Source organism: Astyanax mexicanus, chromosome 1 (assembly GCF_023375975.1).
Source record: "Astyanax mexicanus isolate ESR-SI-001 chromosome 1, AstMex3_surface, whole genome shotgun sequence".
Classification (NCBI taxonomy): Eukaryota; Metazoa; Chordata; class Actinopteri; order Characiformes; family Acestrorhamphidae; genus Astyanax; species Astyanax mexicanus.
The window spans coordinates 23,447,008-23,469,461 of record NC_064408.1 but is presented as its reverse complement, the minus strand read 5'-3'; the positions used below and the strand labels follow the sequence as shown (position 1 = coordinate 23,469,461).

At 36.9% G+C, this 22,454-nt stretch overlaps 1 protein-coding gene across 1 annotated transcript; it reads left to right on the top strand.

The window, feature by feature from the left end:
* The first annotated feature begins 1,917 nt into the window (after positions 1-1,917).
* Positions 1,918-20,582, top strand: aif1l (allograft inflammatory factor 1-like). Its single transcript, XM_007259637.4, has 6 exons — positions 1,918-2,078; positions 2,266-2,327; positions 6,583-6,649; positions 9,851-9,892; positions 12,043-12,205; positions 18,096-20,582. Exons 1-6 carry the CDS (start codon positions 2,060-2,062, stop codon positions 18,181-18,183), a joined length of 441 nt encoding a protein of 146 aa, XP_007259699.3. The 5' UTR covers positions 1,918-2,059; the 3' UTR covers positions 18,184-20,582.
* Positions 20,583-22,454: the final 1,872 nt, after the last annotated feature.

The window sequence follows — 22,454 nt, the reverse complement described above, 5'->3', positions numbered from 1 at the left end:
CGCTGTGTTTATAACCTGTTTTGTATTACCATAAAAAAATGTATAACTGAAGACTATATATAGACTAATAGACTAATATATATATATATATATATATATATATATATATATATATATATATATATATATATATATATATATATATATATATATATATATATATATATAGACTAATACACATAACTGATATTATTATAAATAATAATAATATAATTGGGCTGAAAGAACTGGATAGTTAATGTTTCTTGGTTAAATCCTTGAGTCATTGTGCATATTTCTTGGTATGAATCTTGGTGAACACGTTAGTTTTTTACCACACCTGTATTCTGTCAATCCCCGCCTCCCCGCGCTCAGATTGGCTGTTAGCATCCCGCGTTGTTCTCCAATAGGCCCTCTAAACATAAGTAGGACCTTTCAGAGCCAATCACGATGCTGGGAACGATATTAGACGAAAAAGAGGTGTGGAGTAACAGCGCTTGATGAAACGAGGGCTGTCGTGCCGCTTGTGGCCGCGCGGTGGAGTGATGAGCCGCATTCCTGACTAACCGGCAGCGCAGCAACCGCGACTCTCTCACGCCTGTTCTCTAGTGATGGGAGCTTTGATTCAGTTAACCGAACCGATTCCTTGACTCTGAATAGAACATAACGATTCATTGGATTCACAATTCAAGCCATCTTTATTCTCATCCAGCTAACGGCCCTCGCTCAGTTTAGCGAGGCTGATGCTTGTGGCCAGTGAGAAAGTCCACTAACTGATGTACTTTTTAATGATTTACGAGAGACTGGTCTCTAAACGCAGGGTTGGCAGTGTCAACAGAGAAGAATAGGTTCAAATAAATAAACATTATTATTGCCATTTGTATGTAATAAATTAACATTTTGCAGTTTATTTTTGTTGTTACCATTGTTTTTGCCATTTTTATTCTATAAAATGTATTTATATTTATTGTTTATACCATCGCTGTTGTTATTATTTTATTCTATAAAAATGACTTAATATTTATTGTTTTCATTATTTTTATTCTATCAAAATATATCTCTCGTTATTCTTTTTACGCTTGTCATTGGTATTTTTATTTCATCAAATAGTGTTTACCATTGTTAATGGCGTTCTTCTTATTTATAAAATACATTTTTATTCATTATTACTGCCATATATTTAGATGTTTCACCATTGTTATTGTAATTTGTTATTTTATAAATATATTTATATTCATTGTTTTTATCATTGTTAATGGCATTTTTATTGTCTATTCTTTATTATTGCCATTTTATTTAGTTTTTTATTCTATAAAATATATTTGGATATTTTACTATTGTAAGTGCATTTTGTTTTCTATAAAAATATATTTATATATTTATTGTTTATGCCGTTCTTTTTTTATATATTTCTATTAATTGTTTTATATATTGCTATTGCCATACATGCAATTCGTGTTCATATTTGGTTTCGGTTTAAACCAAAGAATTTGTTTCCTGGGGGATAAATTTCAGTAAATTTAGTCCTAGACTAAATATATTTAAACTTATTAACATGTATTGTCCTAGACTATATTTTTAAAATAATAAAAATGGCATTAACATTGGTAAACACTATTTTAATAAATCAAAATGGCAATGACAATCGTATAAACAATAATGAGCTATATTTTTATAGAACCAGAATGATAAAAACAATAGATATAAATACATTTTATAGAATAACAAATAATAACAACAATTGTATAAACAATAAATATAAAAATATGTTTATGGAATAAAAAAATAGTCATATACTAAAATTTCCTTTTAATAGAAAAATAAATCTTAATCTCCTTTCAACGTGCTGTTCAGTCCAATCTTTGTCCGGGAAACTGACTCTAATAGTGTTAGTTCTAAAAGAGAACTTGCGAATCGGTTCGACTGATTCAATAAGCCGGTTCATGGGAACGATTCGTTTCTGAGGCGGGCATCTCTGGTCTCCTCAGTCTCGCCACCACAACCGTTCACACACACACGCTCACAGCGGGAGCGACGCCGTGGTGTTTCCGTCCTGAAGCGTTAACCTACTCCCAGCAAAATGTCGAGTAATGTACAAGGTACGTGTATAACCTGTAGCTTGTGTAAATGTGATTAGTTGAGTGATTATTTTGTCCGTTATTTGCTGTGTTGTAGGGAGCTAACCGTCTCCTGGCTCTTCTGGAATGCCACGCTGTGTGCTCCGGCAAGTGCAGTAGACATAAACCGGCTTTAACGGGATATAAATGTGTGTGTTTTTATTCGCAGGAGGGAAGGCTTTTGGATTACTGAAAGCACAGCAGAGAGAAAGGCTGGAGGAGATAAACAGGGTAAGGAACTTCATGCTGGCTGGTCGTATTTCTGGGATGCTTTTCTGGGGCGCTTTTTGAATTAAAGGATCCGTTAGGTTAGGCTAGCTAGCGTCGGCTAGTTTGGTCGTGACCTTTCGTTATTAGCATAATACAGCTAACGTTAAAATTAGCAAGCTAGCTTTTAATATCTTAATACTCCTTAGTTTTCAAAGGGTTTGTTAAATAATGCTAGCTAAGAAAATTGCTTTATTTTTAGTTAAGTTAGCTAGCTAACCTAGTTCTAGTATCTAGCTTCATGTGCTTTATATATGTGTGAAAATCTGTTAAATCAGAGGGCTAGCTCCGCAAATACTAGCTAATCACTTAAAATGAGAGATAGCTTAATAGTTGAGCAGTTTATTCCAATCTATTCACCTTTAAGTTAGCTACCATTTGTTTTCCAGTCAGTTCTGCTCGTCCCTGCCCCTCTTCCACACCTGTCTCGCACTCCAAAGCTCAATGGGCGTGTTAGACAGAGGAGAAAACCAGTAACGTTAAACGTGCACTTCCAGAGGGTGCGGTTCCATTTTGCCCCTTTGAACAAATAATTTCTACAAAATTAGCCCCATATCTAAAGACCCTAGATATTAGCTTCTATTTTAAGCTAACGTTTGAAAGCAGGTCGCTCCAGAGCGATAAAGAGGCGCCCTTTCTTCTCCCGCTCAGACGGGAAACAGGTGGCTGCTGGGCCCAATGAAGAGCCCCATTGTGTCGGGGAGTCTCTCTCCACCCCACCGTCTGACAGCCTCTCCGCCTTTCTTCTCTTACCCACAGTCTCCACTGCCTGAGCCTGGCACCCTGTCAGCTCAGAAGCATGTTATGGATAAAAAAAAATGAAGGCTTCTTATTCTAGTTTAAATTCCACCTCCAGTTCCAAAATGATGCTGCACCATTTAAGGTGAAGCCAAGAAAAACACAGCCTTGTGTGTCCTGGTCATATTTTATCAGGCCTTTTATGTACAACTCTGAAAAAATGAAGAGACCACTGCAGATTCTGAATCAGTTCCTCTGATTTTGCTATTTAAAGGTATGTTTGAGTAAAATGCACATTGCCGCTTTATTCTATAAACTACAGACAACATTTCTCCCAAATTCCAAGTACAAATATTGTCGTTTAGAGCACTTATATGCAGAAAATGAGAAATGGTCGAAATAATAAAGATGCAGAGCTTTGACCTCAAATAATACAAAGAAAACAAGTTCATATTCATAAAGTTTTAAGAGTTCAGAAATCAATATTTGGCAGAATAACCCTGGATTTTAATCACAGATTTCATGCATCTTTGCATGTTCTTCTCCACCAGTCTTACACACTGCTTTTGGATAACGTTATGCCACTCCTGGTGCAAACATTCAAGCAGTCCTCTTGGTTTGATGGCTTGTGATCATCTATCTTTGAAACAATATTTGAAGGCAGTTTTATGCTATGCAGTGTTTATTGCGGTATTTTAACATGCAGACAAAATGCATGCAATGTATTGACAGTGATGCCACTTAAGAGGTTTAAATTAAGTGTAACTCAAAACACGAATGGTGGTATTTAAAGCGGTATTCTAAATGGGTTTAAAATATACTCCTGTTATCAGTAGATTCTGAAAAAATACACACAAGGTCATGAAGGTTCTCTCAAACACCATCCCAAACTTCTCATGAATCTTATCTCAGTACTTTTGTTATCACTTCTATGACATACCTTAAAATGTTTTGGTTTATTTAAGTTTCGTCTTACTCTAGAGCAGGGCTGGCCAGTCTCACAAACCAGTCTGCTTATCAGAAGTCTTACCACTTTTGTCGCTAAAAACAACATACTTTGATAAAGACCACTTGAGTGATATGCAGAATTACCACCCACAGAATGTTGTGTTAGCATGACGTGTAGAGTTTTTTTTGGTCAACATCTGCCTCCAAGTGGCTCAGTCACAGTGTGTTTCTCTTTGGACAGATTGAAGCAGAATGTGTATACAAGGCTGTGTGAGGAGCCAATTAGAATGCTCCTGACAAAAACGAGGCCAAACTGCAACAAAGATTTACTCAATGTTCAAACAGCAGAACTCCAAAATTCCAGCTCACACACAGGCTGTGTCTGAAACTGGTGGCATCTAGATGATAAGCAATTCTTTGCTCAGAAGACAGCATTGTGATGAAGGTCTCTGTGACTTACTCACAAAGCAAATATATATATATATATATATATATATATATATATATATATATATATATATATATATATATATATATATATATATATATATATATATTATTTTATTGTAATCCGTTTGCATTCATTTTTACCCAATAAAATGGAAGGTGTGATTACTGAATTTCATTTCGGACAAGACTGTGTGCGCCTCCTTGACTTGATTGATACCAGGAAAATCAATGCTCAATATACCCAAAACACTGCAGCTTCTAGAGTATTACCACACGCCTGATCACACAAGGAAGTGTAGTTTTTTGTGACCTTTTTCAAATGTGAACACAGGACAGCATCACAGTGTGGGAAAAAAATGTAGACGCTTCCCTTTTAGTCAGCAACAACTGTGGGCAAGTTAACACTATCAGCAGTTTCAGATAGCTATGTTTAGCCTATTCACAAGAAAATGCTGAAAGCGGTGTTCTCAAACCACCCTCCTCTCTGCTGAGTGTTTTCAATTCAGCAAACTGACTCAAAATACCACCCCTGCTATAAAGTGCATCAATTGAGTAAACGTCTTTAGTTTATTAAATTTATGCCAGGAGGGCGGTGTCGTTCAGTAACTGTGTTAATGAGGGTGTAAACACTGGGCCTCAACATTTATAAACAGTTATGATACAAGAGGAGCAAAGCCAAAAATCACACAGGTGGGAGAAAACTTAGCTAGACGTAGTTGTTCCTTTACCCATAACAACCAATTAGACAGGTTCCCAGCCCAGCTGTGGAGACCTATTGGAAATGGGCCAAGACCCATGTGTTTATAAAACATAGTCAATGCTTCAAGATCTTTTTAGTGTTATTTGCAGTAATTTTGCCCTTTTGAAAGCTGTTTTACTTGTTACTTAATTTCATTATGATTTATAGTGCAAATTTACAAACTCTCCAGCCTGTAATCATTATGTTCACCCATACTTATTCAGCATAATATTTGGGTTACTTTAGAAGCCAGTAGTCTGGTTGTAATCTGGAATCTGCTATCCACAGTCACTCGTCATGTTAACCCTCATTGATTTTCCATTCTGCTTACAGGCTACTGCAGACAAATACTCATTGATTCATCAGTAGTGGTCCACGTTGAGTAGAACTGAACAGAACAACAGAGCTTTTTAGTAATTCTATTGGAACTTTAACTAATTCAAATAGGTGACATCAGAAATGCAACCATTTCTGAACCAGAGGCTGTGTCTCTGTAAAACTGTAACAACTGGAATATGGGGTTATTGCCAGACATTTAACTACTGTCACTATATGCTTAAGTTGTGCCTTACCTAAAAGATACAAATACATCGTTCTGCCATATTAAGAAAAGTCTGTTCTCTTAGTGTTTTCTGGATGGTGTTTGCGTGAATGTTTGTGTTCTGAGAGATTCCTCACCATTCTCATGGTTTGATTGTTTAGGTAAATTAGTGCGTTCACACATGAACCAGCACATGAAAATCATTTTGATCATAAATACGATGAACTGATCAGTACTTTAAGGCCAACTCTGAGAGAGTCTGTCTTTCAGCTCAACTACCTTATTTTTAGTCAAACTTGGTGATGCATCACCGTGCATGGCGTTAATTTAAATGTCCCATGCATCGTCTCATCAAAGATTATAAATGTACTTTACATTTCATGCTGAATCACCTAATTTTAAATCATTATCACCTCCACGCACTAGCTGTGAGAGTCTGTGAATTAGCATGCAGGACTATACTGTGCTGTTTTGCTGTGTTCCAATTATCGCTGTTTTGGGGTGAGTGATGGGATTTTAAGAGGGGTAGCCAGTTAATGATTTTAAGTCTTTGTTCTGCTTCCTCTGTGAGACATGTTAGTTTTACACATTTTACACTTTCTGCAGCTGGTAGGTTTATAATACATTTTCAGTATTACACAATCCTGTCATTGACCCTTTCAGAACAGCTGTGGTTGAAAAAAATGGTTAGAAATTACCCTCATCATTTTTTTTTTCAACTTTGTAAAAGCCGTAGGTACCTTCTCAAATTGATGCATCATGCCTCACTGGTTCTGTCTTTTTTGTTGTCTGTGCTTTTACAGGAGTTTATGGAAGACCAGAAGTACCGGGATGAGGAAGATTTGGCAGAGAAGCTGGATTCCTTCAAAAGTAAGGAGTGGCTAAAAGCTTGTCAGGAATCTCTTTAGAGCATAAACTTTTTCTAATGGCATCAGAGGAGCGGTGGAATGGGACACGTTTATGTAAGATTCATATATACGTGACATGGTGTTTAGAGAAGAAGAATCTATGGCTGCATAACTTTGTGTGCACACAAGTAAGGGTGTCTGATTTAGTGGTCCGTGGAGAAGCTTTCTTGCAGTGGTTGTGCAGGAATGCTTCCTTGTTGTTTTAGGACTACGGTCTTGAAGAATGTAGCTTTGGGGAGAGCAACCTCTGCCTGTATGAGAGAAAGGGGAGAGCAAGAAAAGCTGAAATGTAACCTTGTTTCTGTATTCAGCCACAGAACCCTGAAGCCATCTAATTTCTTTTCGTTCTTACTCACACCCCCACTTCCCAGGCTTGACACTTGAACTCTAAACCCACGGGCCTTCTTCCTCTTCTCATGAATTGTTTACGATCCACCCAAGTCTTGTTTGTGCTCACATCCATGTGTTTTGTATGTGCTTATACTGTATAGACCTGAGGAAAGAAGTAAAAATGTGGGGAAAAAGAACAACAAAACTCCGATGCCGGAGAGAACAAAAGCTAAGACAGAACAAATCCAGAACATGACTGTAGGAAAACACAGGAAACCTTCTAGTTTTGAGTACATTGTTGTTGTAGAAATGCGGTCTCCCTTGCACTCTCACTCCCACTCTTAGCCCTTAGTCTCTCCACAGTGTGTGACCCACAAATGTCGGTCTGCATGTGTGTATGTGTATGTGACTCGGCCCTTAGACCAGAGAGAGAATGAGGAAGCGTACCCTTGAGAAAAGCAGACGACCGCAGCTGGAGATAGAGGGCCATTGTTTTCCACTGTGCCATGCAACAGGCTTTGAAACTAGAATGTAGAAAAACAATATAAATTTTTTTTTTTTTTTTTTTTGCACAATATTTAAACATTTCTTGCATGTTTTAAGTTTAACTTTAGGGCTTATACTGTATTGTAGCATTTTTAAAGGAGAAATATTTTAAAAAGCGTTGCTTTAATTATCAGCAGTGTTTGACTGATGGGGCCCTATGATTTCTGTAATGAGAAGCACAGCCAGAATTATGAAATTCAGGCAGTAAAACTTTTCTATAACTATAACAACTTTTTTTTTCTTTTAGCATGAGAATTTACTACATATGCTTCTGTTTTTTTTGTCCACATGCAATGCATCATATTTTTAGTGGTGTAATCATCATATTTTTCATGGTTTGAGGCACACCTGAACCACAGATTAATTGCATAACTTCAACCATAGCATGTTTACTGCTACTGTAAATTTTTGTAGTAATAATCCCCTCAATCTCAGTCCAAAGCTGGAAAAAAGTAAGAGTTAATTCACCTGCTTCTATGGTTTTGTTTTGCTTGCCCACATGTATTCTGTGCCTCAAAGCTCAGGCTGAAATTAATCTACAGTGACCAGCAGTCTGTCTCTCTTCCTCTCAAAATCGCACTCAGCTTAGTTGTGAATAGTCATGAGTTTGAGGGGCGGGCATCAACAGGGGAGCCATTGTAACCCTCTCCTACCCATGACCCTACTCTCACGGAGACACTGTTACAAAAAACGCTCATTGGCTGCTTCAACAGAGCCCTCTTTGTGAGACAGAAACAAACAGAATGAGAGACAGATAAACAGAGAGGGAGCAAATATGGGCCTGAACTGCATACTATGGAAGAAATCCATATGATGTATTGAGATTGATGTAAATGGTTAGTGTGGCATGATAAAAGATTTGCTTGCATTATTTATTTGTTAGATTGTGTGCGTGTTCCTTAGTTCATCAAGCCAAGCAGAAAATTTGCCTGGAATCAGGTCAGGATGTTGAGTGCACTAGAATGGCAATGATTTACAAAGTTGAAATGTTTGTTTGTTAACATTTTAAGAGTAAAAAAAAAACTGATAGAACTGGTAGGCCTGTTATGATAAGATTTTTTTTGTGGACGATATATCGTCCCAGAAATTATTGCGATACACGATAATTTTAAGACTATTAAATAAATAACAATGATAACAAAACAGCATAACAAAAGCAATTATACAGCAAAACATGAATTAATTAAGTAGGTGATTTCTTCACCTACTTTAGTCCACTCAGTTATTGAAGCATAACTAAAATACTGTAAACTGTACACAATAGACAATATCACGATTATCAAAAATTATCGAGGTCATGTTCATTTATTGTACGATAAATCGATATTGCAATTATTGTGACAGTCCTAAGAACTGGTATGTTAAACGAATGTAGCCTAAGCAGCTTTGGATAGTAAAATTTACATTTGCAAGTCGCATGTTGAGTATTTCAAGACTAGGTCTTATTCCTGTCTGTGGAAACTGACCCCCGGTGTTTAGTTAGAGGCTGATTTGCCTATTGCAGCCTTCTACAATGTCAGTTTTGCAAAGTCTAATATGATAACAGTTAGCAAACAATGTATTGTGAGGCCCTATAATGTGGAAAATACAACCACAGGGACTGAAGTGGTCGCAAATGTTTGAAACAACCAGTCCTTTACTCTGTTATCCAGTGCAGCCTACACAGATGCATAATACAAAAGCAGTGTCTCCTGCAGTGCAGTTGAAACCAGGCTGACCTCGTCCCCTGCTGTAACCTGCTTCTGCAGGCTGAGCGTCAGCTGTCTCAATAATGACCTCTTTCTTGTCACACTCACCTGTTGGAGGCAGCTGTGTGCAGTTGTGGGTGCGGGTGCATGTGTCTGAGTTGGGATATAATTAGAACTGTAGTGTGTGTGTGTCTTTATTTACCATTACTAATACATTCAGCATTATTCTAGTGTCTTATTATTGTTTGCAGTAATATCACAAAGTTATAAATTATGTAATATATTCTCAAAGCAATTTATTGCATAGTTGTTTTGCTATCTAAATGCTTAATGCATTTTAGTTTTGTGGTAGATTTTTGTTACATTATTATTATTACTATTTTATCATACAAAAAATCACTCATTTACAAAATAGATTGTTTTTTTTTTGTTTTGAATCTGTTAAGTAAGTAAAAGTAATAATGTATTTGTTGCAGTAGTATATTATAATACTCTTTTGAGGTCTTGCCAAGAATATTGTTATAGAAAAAATACTAATAATAGAAATATTGTAAGGTGCATATATACTGATACGTATCACTGTATGGTCTCTATTTCAGACAAATATGCAGAATTCGACTTGGACAACCAGGGAGACATTGGTAAGTCTGTGAGTTTGTGTAGGCATATGTGTGATTAAGAGTATGAGCTTCTAGCTTTTGTGTTCATTGTGAATGTGATACTGTAATGAACAGACATGAAACCTGAGTGTCTCTGGCCACAAGCTAGGGAAACATAATAGGGTAAGAGTGTATAACTGTAGAGCACAGTGTTTGATGTGCCACTTAGTCCATGTCCTGGAGTACTCCTTAGATGTTTATTGCTTTTTTTTCTACTGTAGAACACCTTATGAAGGGCCTGTTAATTAGTGGAGGAGATTACTCCCTTAAGTTGGGAGTTTAATAAGGTCTTGGGATCCTTCATTGGTTATTCACTCCAGTTCCTGCAGTTTTAAAACCTGGTTTCAATGGACTGATCTGCATATTGTGACTCAGATAATGATTGGACCTTTTTCCGTATTGTGGCTATAAGTCATTCTTCGAGATGTTTGATATGACTCAGTTAATATTTTTTTTTCCTTGTAACTGCATCTGCTTTTTCCCTTTAACTGCGTGTAGGTTTGCAGATGAAGTTATGCGTGTAATAAACATTTCCTTCTTTTTAAAGCTAACAAGATGAGGCCTGTCAAAACAACTGCATTGTAGTAGCAGTAGCAAAGTAGCAAAAGATTTTAAAGACTGTTCTTCAGATACACTACCATACTCATTACAGTGATATTTATATAAAATGTGCTGTGCTTTCTCTAATTAAACCACAATAAATACACTGTTTGAAGTTGGAATGTGGAGTTGGGCAGTGTTCTTTAAGCACTGACTGTATTCACAATATGTTTAGAGTAGAGTAAAGTAAAATATATTGTGTGTATACTAACACAATTTATCCCAATATGCTAAAAATAAAATTAAATATGCCCACCCCTGAAACCAGACATTATATTTAAGTATGCCCAGTGCTATAGATTTCCTTCTCCCTCGGAAAGGCCAGCATTAACATGATTAAGATTGGTCATCAAGAGAATGCTGTGTGAGAACACACATGTCCTCCACCTGTTTTAAAGGGAACAGCTGCAAAAGCCTCACACCCAGATACAGTACCAGTCAAAAGTTTGGACACACCCTCTCATTCAGTGTTTTTCTTGATTTTATTTATTTTCTACATTATAGATTGATAATGACATTAAAACAATTAGAGGAAACATGTGAAAGTTAGTAAACATAAAGTGATTGTCCTCAACCATCCCCTGCCATAAACCTAACTGAAATGGGTGGTTGGGGATGAGCTGGAGCACAGTGTGAAGAAAAAACAGGAACTATTGTTCAGCACCCTTTTGTTTACAGAATAATTCTGCATGTGTTCCTGTGTAGGTTTATTGTCCAGTATTAAATTTACAATGTAAAAATCATTAAAAGGAAGAAAACGCACAGGATAAGAATACATGTATCCAAACTCTTGACTGGTACTGTACATATGTGATATGTACATATGTGTGTGTGAAATCTCTAGTTACTATCGTTCCACATTGGTTGTTTTTATAAAGGCCTTCAAAATGAGAACACTGTTAATAAATACACTGTTCAAAAAAGGAACTGTTCTGTTAGTTTTACAATGCCTAATTTAGAGATTGATTTCCTTTTGGTGGCCTCTATTACTAATTTAGAGCAAGCATGTTTGTTTCTGTTGTCTTGTCTTGCTCTCAGACCATTTAGGTAAAGGGTACATCTTAAGGTTTTAAATAAATGCTTGTCCTTCTTTTAAAGATTGGTTCGTTTTTAAGATTAACATGTCTTTAAGTTCTGAAGGCTCTAAGATGACAACAAACACATATGTGCTTTGTATGTTTCTCAATAAATATTTCCATTAAAGTTTATATTACATTGTTTGAATGGCCTGTGAAGAATGGTAGTCATAGATAAGTATAAAGAATGTACAGTTGCCCAGATGTAATTTCTTTAATAAAACAAAACATATAATCCCGCAATATCAAAAGATAATTTGCACCAAAAACAATTAAACATGCATTGTTCACCATTTTGTCTTAATACTGCAATAAATTGTGGTGTCTGTGGGCCCATGGAAATTGTTTGTTAAAATACCAAAACATTTTAGACAACTGTAACTTGAACCGGTATTATCACAGTAAATGCAAATGCGGTGGATGTATTTAACAGCACTTTGCATCTGAATGTTACAGATATGATGGGTCTAAAGAGAATGATGGAGAAGCTCGGCGTGCCCAAGACCCACCTGGAGATAAAAAAGATGATTTCAGAAGTGACGGGGGGCGTCAGCGACACCATCAACTACAGAGACTTTGTCAAAATGATGCTTGGCAAGCGCTCAGCTGTGCTCAAACTGTAAGTTTTGTGTCTGTGTGTGTGTGTCTGTGTGTATCTGTCCTCCCATTCAAAACATGATGCAAGGCCATTTTATATACTGCCAGGATCGGCTCAGTGGGGCTATTTTTAGCATGCCTGTGTGTTTGATCGTGTCAGCAAATCCGCAGCAGCACCAGCACAGCAGCATATCTCTGCCATTATCTCTCAGCTGGGTGAAGGATGTGCTGAGACATGCAGTGTCACCACCACACATCAAAATGGCATTCCAGCTGGACCTTAAAGTCCAAGTAAAATTTCTTTCAGTATTACAACTGAGCTGTCATTTTCTTCCAGTATTGTGATTATTGTGGTATTTATTATTCTGCGTAGTATGCTGATTAATCATGATTTTTTTTTCTTTAGCCACATCAAATTATTGATTAACCTGTGAATTTTAAATTACCTTTGGCTATCTTGCCAGTTCACATTTTTTAATATAAGTAACCACTATGTGTCTGTGATATGAACAAGTCTGTCCCTAAAATAGCACTCATGCACATTGAAACAGTTATGCACATTTATAAAAACAATAATGTCACCCACTGGTTACAATTCTTGTAATGCTCAACATAGCATTTGTTTACAGATAATGTCTTACCCTTTATCAGAAAATCCAATCATCAGCTTATCTTTACCACGTACATATGCACAGTAGCCTATGAATCTGATCCGATCGTTTATGTAAATGCCACATGCTACATGTAAATTTATTTTCTAAATAGGGAGTGTGTCAACCCTAGAAAGATAAGATGTTAAGATGCCAGAATTTCCCTTTCCGCTAAATCCTTTTATAATCTGCAACACACTTATCACCTGCTGAAAGGCAGTGTTTTCGCTCCACTTTTGTCCTTAATTTCCTTTGTCCTTGTTGTTCAGTGGCAGGTTCACACAGTGTAGAGCACTTATTTTGTGTTCTGTTGTGTTTAGTTTGTTTTAATTATTATTTTATATTTAGGGTTTTACTTTAAGGTTTGTATCACACTACAATAGACCCACTAGACCCAACTGAGAATTCTGTGACCCACACTGCATATCCAAGCATAAAATAGAGCCTTATCAGCATCTAGATAATGTGTAGGTGTTTTGTTTATGAAATGAGCAGAGCAATATAAGGTTACAGTGTGTTTGTGTGTGTGTATGTTTCTTGACCAAATATATGCAGTCTTCTAACTTATGTATGCTACTCTGGATGCCCTCCAATTTGGCACAGCTTCCCTCAACACCCCACCACCCCTCAATTCCTCTGTTTATCTTTCCCAGGGGAGATGGAGAACAGAAGCTTTAGCTCCCTACTTTTGTTTTTCTTGTTGCAGGAAACAAAGGCTCGGCTGAAATTAGTTAGGGAGTAGAAAAGGTTGATAGTAACAAAGTGGTGAACTTGTGCCAAGGTGTATACTGTAAAACTGCTGGCTGTTATTAACAGGCTTTTAAAGTTTGTTATTTGTTAGTGCGTTCTTAGACACTTAGTGTCTTGAAAGTTGCAAAGATTTGTTGTTGACACGACGAAACGCAAGGTTAGTTAAGGTTGCTTGAAATCTAAGGATTTTTTTTTTTTGCACAACTAATGTTGTTTAACTTGGAGGCAAAGTACAGCAAAGTCAACACTGTAACACTACCATCTATGGTCAAGATTTAAACCATTTTCAGATGCAGTATTATGGAGGATATTTAGCTTGAAATGTAAGTCTTTTGCAAAGGATTGTCAGATTGACCCAGTGACTTGAATTGACACAAACTATAAAAGTAGCTTGATGTTTTTGCTTTACCTGTCACTCTCCACAGTGTGTGGATTTGCCTTTTATTTATGCATTATGCTTCTTTCTATTGGAGGTAAAAGTTGGAATAACTAACTTAGCGATATTCAAAACCGTCCTCCTAATCCATAGCTATTGGCTTTCTTCTTGTGTATGTTAACTCTCTGAGCAATCTATCCCTTTAAGTGTAAGCCAATAAGATAAAGCCCATTCATGCTGTGCTGGTAGCGCTCTCTCTCTGGAATTACAGATGCCAGGGTGAATAAGTTCAGTTAACAAACTGCAGCAAACAGAATATTGCATGATTTTTACCTGAATGGTTTGATAAGATCAAAACCTGTCCCACATCTGCCCACATGCAGGTCCATGTATAGTGTGTCAGATCACCCAGAGGAGTCATTTCTGTAAGCAGAGTGAACTGGGCCAGAGAGGTAATTTAGGACAGCTCTAAGTAGCCCTGGATTGCTAGAGGGCAAGCAAGAAAAAGACTTTTCAGCTATATGGGGACACTGACACCAAAGCTTCGCTTAAGTGCAGCAGAAATGCCACTGCCGGCAGTCTTTTTACCATTAAATGGTGTTTAATGCCAGCAATTCTAAACTCGTCACAGCTATTTAAAAATGTCTGCGACCCAACTATAAACCAGTCCCTTCAAAACTGAGTCCTGATTATAGCTTTAATTTTAGTCCCAGCGCCTCAATATGCTTAGCTCTAGGGAGGTGACCCATATACACAAACCAGTTAAAATGCAACATCGAGGTTTTCCCAAAGGATGATCAATAAGAACTGTTTAAGTGTCCATGACATGCAAAGATACTTGATTAACTGCATGTTCATTAAAAATGTTTTTTTTAAATAGCATAGCAAGTGGTGTAGCAGTGTCCAGTGCATCAGGATTAGAGACAGGCAGTTCTAGACATCTATTAATGAGACTAGTATCAGCTATTTTAAAATATTAAAGCAATATATATATATTTTATTATTATTATTATTATTTTACTGTATGATAAGTATACTGCTTAACTCTGAACATGGCACCTCCTTTCTGGTTTTAAAACCATGTTTAGTGGATCACAAAACACCTGCTACACAGAAATAATAAAGATTTGTGAAGGGCTCCAAGTGGTCCAGCAGGCTAAGGTCCTGCCACTATGACCTGGAGATCGCTGGTTTGAATCCCAGTCATGCAGATTGCAGTCGGCTGCCAGAGTCCTGAGAAAGCACAATTGGTAATGCTCTATTTGGGTGGGTAGCTGTCGCTCTCCCACCTCACACCCAAAGGTAATTTTGGTCAGCACGTGTCTGTGAGCTGTATCATAACTGAGACACTGTGTTTTCCTCCAAGCGTGCTAGCTACACTGTAATAATGCCTCCGCAGCAGCTCGAAAAGCAGAGGTGGGTGACTTCATTTGTATCAGAGAAAACACTAAGGAGAGCTAATCCTTGCTCTCCTTAGTGTTAGGGCATTGCTAGTGATTAGGGGAGTACAGATGAGTGGGTGGGATATTGCATTTGCATAGGTAAATTTGAAGAGAAAAGTGTAGTTTAAAAACATTCTGAAGTGATCTTGATCCCAGTTGTAAAGATTTAACAGTTGTAGTAAAAATTTATTTACTTACTCTGTGTGTGTGGGGGGGGGAGGTGGGGGGGTGGGGGGGGGGGGGGGGGATACTAATGTGTGCATCCTATAGCCACCACATGGAATAGGTGTTGTGGATCTGCTGCTAGCCATTGGTCTCGTGCAGGCTCAGAGCTTGTTAAGAGCTTATAAGAGATTTGCAGAGGTTAACCAGGAAAGGAAATTAAAGACACCGTCTCTGAATAGACCTGTCAGGACTGCGTTACACTTACACTCACTGTCTTTTATTCCCTTTTTATATCTGTATAAAATATTTCCCCACGTACCACCTTCGCTTTTTGATGCTCAGCGTTGTCTTTATACTCTTTAACCCCCCGTGTCAATTTGCTTAGTCACTGTGTCTGAATCTCATTCGCTCACTTTGTATGTCCCTGTCACATCCGCTTGTTTCACTCAGTAGGGTGCTGTAGCTAAATTTGCCCCTGTGGTTTAGTTCAATGCTGCAACATGGACATTCCAAATTGTTCTTTAACCCTTCTTGAGTTCTCTGTGATGCTCAGTTTCCATTACTCCTGTGCAGAAAGCAGTGAAATAGCAATATATTTCTCTGGGCAGACGTGCTGCACACCTGAAGATCTAATAAAAAAACATACAGCTGCCTTTGGCCTCATTCCATCCAGTGGTGAGAGAAACACAATCTCTTGTTTTTTCCTTTCCCACATTCTAAGAGTGAGACAGTGTAGTTATGGTAGCACAGGAAAGTGTTTAAAAGACATTAACCTCAAGCAATATTGATGCTATCAAACTGCAAGCACCATCAGAGAGAGTCTGTGAATGTCTATACAGAACCGCACTGTGGAGCTCACTGTTCTGTTGTGATCAGCGTTGGTAATTATTTTTCCTTCTACCAACCACAGTTAATAAACAAAACAGAATTTATTAAGATGCTGCAGACATTTTACAGGCACTATGCATGGCGAAAAAACAAATGCTTCCCAAACGATTCATTTAAAATGTCCTCGAAAGGCAGAATCAGTGGCATTTAATGATTTTAATGTTTATTGCAGTTATTTCTGAGCCAATATTTTGCCCAACATTTTTAGTCACTGGCCTACTCTGGTCTTCATGTTTGTTCGTCCTTATTAACAGCAAGTTAGTCTTCTGATTAAACTCAAGAACGAAACCAAAAGTAAACGTTCAGAGCTATTAATGGTTTACACTTTCAATATAACAAGGAAAGAAACCATCCAGTTGCCATGTTGATTAACACATTTAAATATACAGAGTAGTTGAAAAGGCTAGAATACTGTCATTGCTTGTCATTATTGTATGATCTAAGATGTCATTGTAGTATAGTCAGAGAAAAATCTGTCTGCTATAGTACTTAGTTTAGCTCTGATGCACACAGCTCAAAAATCATAGGTAAGTGTCATACTCTGTCAGAAAGTACACAAAAGCATCTATTTGAAATTACTTAAAGACGTGATATGGTTTGATGCCAGTGTGTGATTACTGAAGCTGGATTAGTTTTAGCAGACTGGTTATGTAATTTGCATGAGATTTGATTGGTTGATTTTGCAGGATAAAGTATCTGTGGCATTTCCCCCAAATTACCCCAGATTGAAACATAGCCGGGACATTCTTGTCCAGTCATTAGAGATACTAAACTGTAATTTAGATTATAGTGTCCCTGTGTTAAACAACAGAATAGTCAAATCAACCTCCAAATGAGCAGGTTAGCCATAAAAGACATATTTTTTTATTAGCTTTTATTTGTTTAACATGAGATAAACAGGACAATAATATATAGTTAGTTGCTCTGGAATTATTACTTGTAAGGATTGCAGAAGGTGCATTTTTGGTAGGTATGTTTTTTTAGCTGCTGCAGTGATGAACTTCTCAGAAAGTAACAAAACAGTGTATTGCTTTAAGGTGATACATGAAATACTGTTCATTGCATTGTGCTATGGGTACACAGCTTTTTTACAGACAGCATTGTGCCTCCCTCCTTTTCCTTGTGCCTATTTTTAACTACCCTGGACATTGTGTCAGTTAATTTGTCAGTATAGGATTATTTTAAACACTATTCTGTAAAATGTGTAGTTTTTTTACATTTCTTTTTCACAACTTCAAAACAACTAATTATGTTTGTATATGCATTTGTATACTCGCACCCTGTTTTTAACCTTTAATTACACCTAGTTATAGACTAACCTATCAGTGAACTGATCCATTCTTTATCACCTTTATTTTGCTACATTTCAGAATGGCAGTCTTAAAAATGCTACCAAACAAAATAAACCAGTTTATAATGCCGTGTATAAGCTGCTCATCTAAAATAAAGAGATAATAATTGACTGACAGCACATCATCATCATACCCAAGTTGTGGGACTATATTATTTATAGAAACACAAAAATCAGGTTCATATTTGGAAGCAGTCCAAATTAAGGTACTCTAATCAGATTGGGGGTCAGAAAACTTGATTTGATGTGTCAAAATGTTTAGAATAAACTTTTTTTTTCTTTCTTTTTAGGGTAATGATGTTTGAGGACAAGGCCAACAGCACAGCCTTCAAAACTGAAGGTCCTCCACCAAAACGTGACATCGCCAGCCTGCCATAGAGCTTGCCACCCCTGCATCTTTCCACCCCATCCCCCCACTTTACACCGAGGGGCTGAGTGTACATAGCCTTACCCGACATCTTGTGCTTGAACCCAGGGAAAGACCAAATCTGTGGTTCAGAAACAGTTGGAGGAGGGAAAAAGATAGCTATATCTATATTTGCTGTGAAGAGGTCAAACTGCAGAGTAGCTTTTTATAAGTAAACAGAAGTGTATATATTTATATGGAAAATAGGTCTTTTTGAAGAGTGCTCATCCCTTTTAATTGAATTGTTTCATAAAATGAACAAAAGTGTGTGTTTTGGTAAAGAGTCTTTACTCTTACCACAAGTGATATAACAGTGAAGTACGATGTGTAACATTTTGAACGTGTGTGTTAAGTGTAGTGCGTGTGGGATGAGACAGTTTTATGTCCTAAGACGTTAAACATTTTACTGAAGAACTGCGATTGGTGTTCTCCCTTCCTTCCACAGAAACCTTTTGTTTTGAGTTCTTCTGAGTTAGCCGGATAAGTGGAATTAGCTTGAAGCTTATAGTCTTGAATTACCACTAACCTATTTGTCTCTACAGTGTGTACAGACCGGTGTGTTCTAGTGTAATGTCGAACCTGTGGGGCAGGGTTGTACCTCAGAACGTGATGCCATGATAATGATGTATGCTGATATTGCAATGATACTGAGTTGTTTAACGTGAGTTGTTTTTGTAGTATAGCACACTGATGCTATTGGCTAAGCACAAACAATGAGAGAATATGCTGTTTTCACACGTTAAGTGCTAGTTTGTTTTGGTCATGGGTGAGACATCACACCTAAGGGAGTTAAAAAAAAAAGCGTGTCGCCTCTTATCTCTTAGTGTTCGCATAGTTTTACTCTAGTTTCAAGGCGCTCACGACTTCTTTTGTTACAATGAAGGACACAAGATTCATCAGTCAAAACAAGTCTTTCCAAGTGCCTCACTTATTATTTTGATGTAGCCAGTTTATTAGAACATGCTCGTTGTGTTCAGATAAATTACATATGAATTAATACAGTGTGTGTGAAAGTGAGGACTGTATGTGTACACATACAGTCATATCATTCAGAATATTATGACCACGTCCTTGTTTCTACAGTCTACAGTGTCAATTTGTAGGCATTTTTGAGCATTTTGTTCGTCTGGAGTTACAGACAGTAGTCTTTTTATTTCTCTAATGTATACTGCGTTATTATCTTTATCTACCCTGTTCTTCAATGATAAGGACCTCACAAGACCACCACAGAGCAGCTACTATTTGGGTGGTGGGTCCTTCTCAGCATACTGTTGTGTGATTTGCTGGTACGTGTAGATCAGACACAGCAGTGCTGCTGGATTTAATAAACATTAGTTATTCATCAGTGGGCAGAGGATGCTTCCCAGGGATTCTGTTGAATTTATATTCTTATATTTAGTCCGGAAGTGACAAGGTGTTTAAAAACTCTAGCAGCACTGCTGTCTCTGATTCACTCATATCAGCACAACACACAATAACACACCACTACCATGCAGTGCTTTGAATGACCCACCACCCAAATAATACCTGCTCTGTGGTGGTCCTGTGTAGTCCTAACCACTGCAAAAAGGAAAATATACAGAGAAACAGAAGATCTACAGTCTGTATTGGTAGAACTACTAAGTGTTCCTATGTGCTGAATGGAACTGGTGTTTTTGGGAAGTGGTCATGATATTCTAATATGACTGTGTTTATTGTGCTAGTGTGTACTTGCTTGTGCAGAGTTGCTTTTGGGTACATTCTGGGACCTTCTTGAATGCTGCAGTGTCCTTATTGCTCCCCATCCCCCTGCAGCGTTTGCTGCTCGACTTCCACACCATCAGCTGTTTTAAATCCAACTCTTTCTATAGCAATCAGTTCGTATTCCTTCTGTTCTGTTAGAGAACTAGATGGGACTGCTTAGGTCATTTTACTGCCACAGCACTTCTGTTTGTACAGCATTCATCACTCAAACGAAAAGGGTTTAGAGTTCACAGTGAAGCCTGTGATCACCTTCAAGCTTCTCATGTATTTTAAACAATATTTTTTAAAGAGTTTTATTCTGGGCTTCATTGTTATGTAGAAAATGTTTTGTCTCATGTGCCTCTCATGCGTTTTACTGTTGATTTATTTCATTCTTTCATTTCCATTTCTTCCATTCCTTTTAAGAATCATGTGAACATAAAATATGAAATAGCAGCTGCACTGTTTTAGGGTTGTATTTTTAATGCTTTGTTTAATTATTATTTTTGTTGGGAATAGTGGTTTGTTTCAGCATAATGCAATTAATGCAGGCTTTTTTATTTTAGATCACCTGTGTAACACCTTTTTTTGTTTTGTTTTTTTTTTGCAAACACCAAAGGAAGTAAAAACAATCTTAGTTACACAGAAACCTGTTTTTTGAAGTCAATTATTTGTGATATATTTTTAATGAACATGATTTATTCTCTGCCTGTAAACACACCAACATGAGTGTCACAGGTGTAAAAAGCCATTTGCAAAGAAGAATGGGTGAAAAATGGCTAAAAATATGAAATTATATTTGCTTTCTAAAAAAAAAAGATTTTACAAATCTAAGTTTTTTGTTTTCTGCATATCAAAAAACTTAAAAAAAAAAAAAAAAAAAAAAAACATTTAAACTAGTATATGTTTTGGAACAAACCACATACTGCACACATTACAAAGTTATTGGCCATGAGCGTAGAGGGTATGGGTACTGGTATGGCCTGCCTGAAACGTGTCATCGCTTGTTATTCTTGGTGCTAAAATAAAGTATATTGAGAAAGTATTGTGAGAAGGGTAGGCAACATTACAAAGGGATACATTATTGTCTGTCCCAACTGTTTTTGAAATGTGTTGCAGGCCTGAAAAAGAATAGATGGATATTTACAAAAGAAATGTAGGCAGAAATATCTGTCTCCTATAAAATAAAAGAAAATTTAAGGAGCGCTGCATCATAATTTCCATTTACTTTACTGTCCCAACTTTCTTGGATGCGGGGTAATAAGTACTGACCATTCAGCCAAATGTTTCCTTTAATGTTATTTTGAAAATGTAAAGAACTGAAATATAAAGGTTATATTGCTCATAATATTAAATAAATTTTTTATTTTTGATTTTATACCTATTTAATCCATATTGATAGTCAGACTTGTGGTGTCCATATTTCACATGCCACTGTATCTAAAATGATTGGATCTCTAGAAGGAAACACCAGAAGACTCGGGCCAACCATCCCTACTATGTAAGTGCCTGCATTACAGTTTGAGCCGAGGGCAGTGATGGTGGACAGAAGGAGAGAGCATGGTGACCTATTTTCTTCACATATTTAACACGCTTATACAAACATATGCACATATGAACAGCTGATGGCATTAAGTAGCAGCCAGTGGAACTAGCACACCCATCCCCAACCATATGCTTGCAGATAAACAGTTGAAATTGGATGTTGGGTAATACAAAGAGAATGTGGTCCATTTAAATAGAATAGTTCAGTAAAATATTGTTATTAATGTTAACAGAGATTTATTCAGTTTTGACCAGGCATGTCTTTGGGAAATCATGTAAATGTAAGGCCCACAAAACAGATTTTACCCAATACAAATTTACTTAAATTTACATTGTATTGCATAAATATCCAAAAAGCAACATATACAGTGTTTACAATGAGAGAAAAATGCAGATCTTTATTGTATGGGATCAGATTTACCACAGTTAAAACCTCACTTACTTCCAACAAAAACAATCACCCCAGCTGCCACACAACAAACCTTCGAAGTTGAAATGTGGTTGAAACATATTTCATCCACCTTCTGCCTTTTAAATTAGCATTTTACATTTCATTACCATACAATTTCAAAAAATGGTTAAATGGAGGGATGAAAAAGTTGTTTTACTTTTAATTGCAGTAATTGCTTTTTAATTTGACACCAATTCTTCACCAAACCTGGGGGAATGTCCATATTCTATTTTACAGTTTTACTGTTGTATTTTTGAGATCAGATGTTCATTAATCAGATTGGTAGTGGTGGGTCACATTCTTTATGCTCAGTTTTACTAAAGTGATGTAAGTTTATTAGTAACACTCTGTGAACCATAGGATTTTCTAGATTTAGCTGCTTGTAGTAATTAAAGCTTTTTGTTTGTAGTTACTTGTAGTTTGTAGTAGTACAGTTTCTATCTTTCAGAGATGTACCCCGATGGCATTTAAATCAACCTTGATCTTATGGTTGAATAATGGCAACATTGTTTCAACGTCGTACGT

What these genes read in the sequence shown, in the direction of transcription:
- aif1l (XM_007259637.4), top strand. An exon ending in GGACAACCAGGGAGACATTG is followed by an intron (nt 9,893 to 12,042) that starts GTAAGTCTGTGA and finishes TGAATGTTACAG; the next exon opens with ATATGATGGGTCTAAAGAGA. An exon ending in CGCTCAGCTGTGCTCAAACT is followed by an intron (nt 12,206 to 18,095) that starts GTAAGTTTTGTG and finishes CTTTCTTTTTAG; the next exon opens with GGTAATGATGTTTGAGGACA.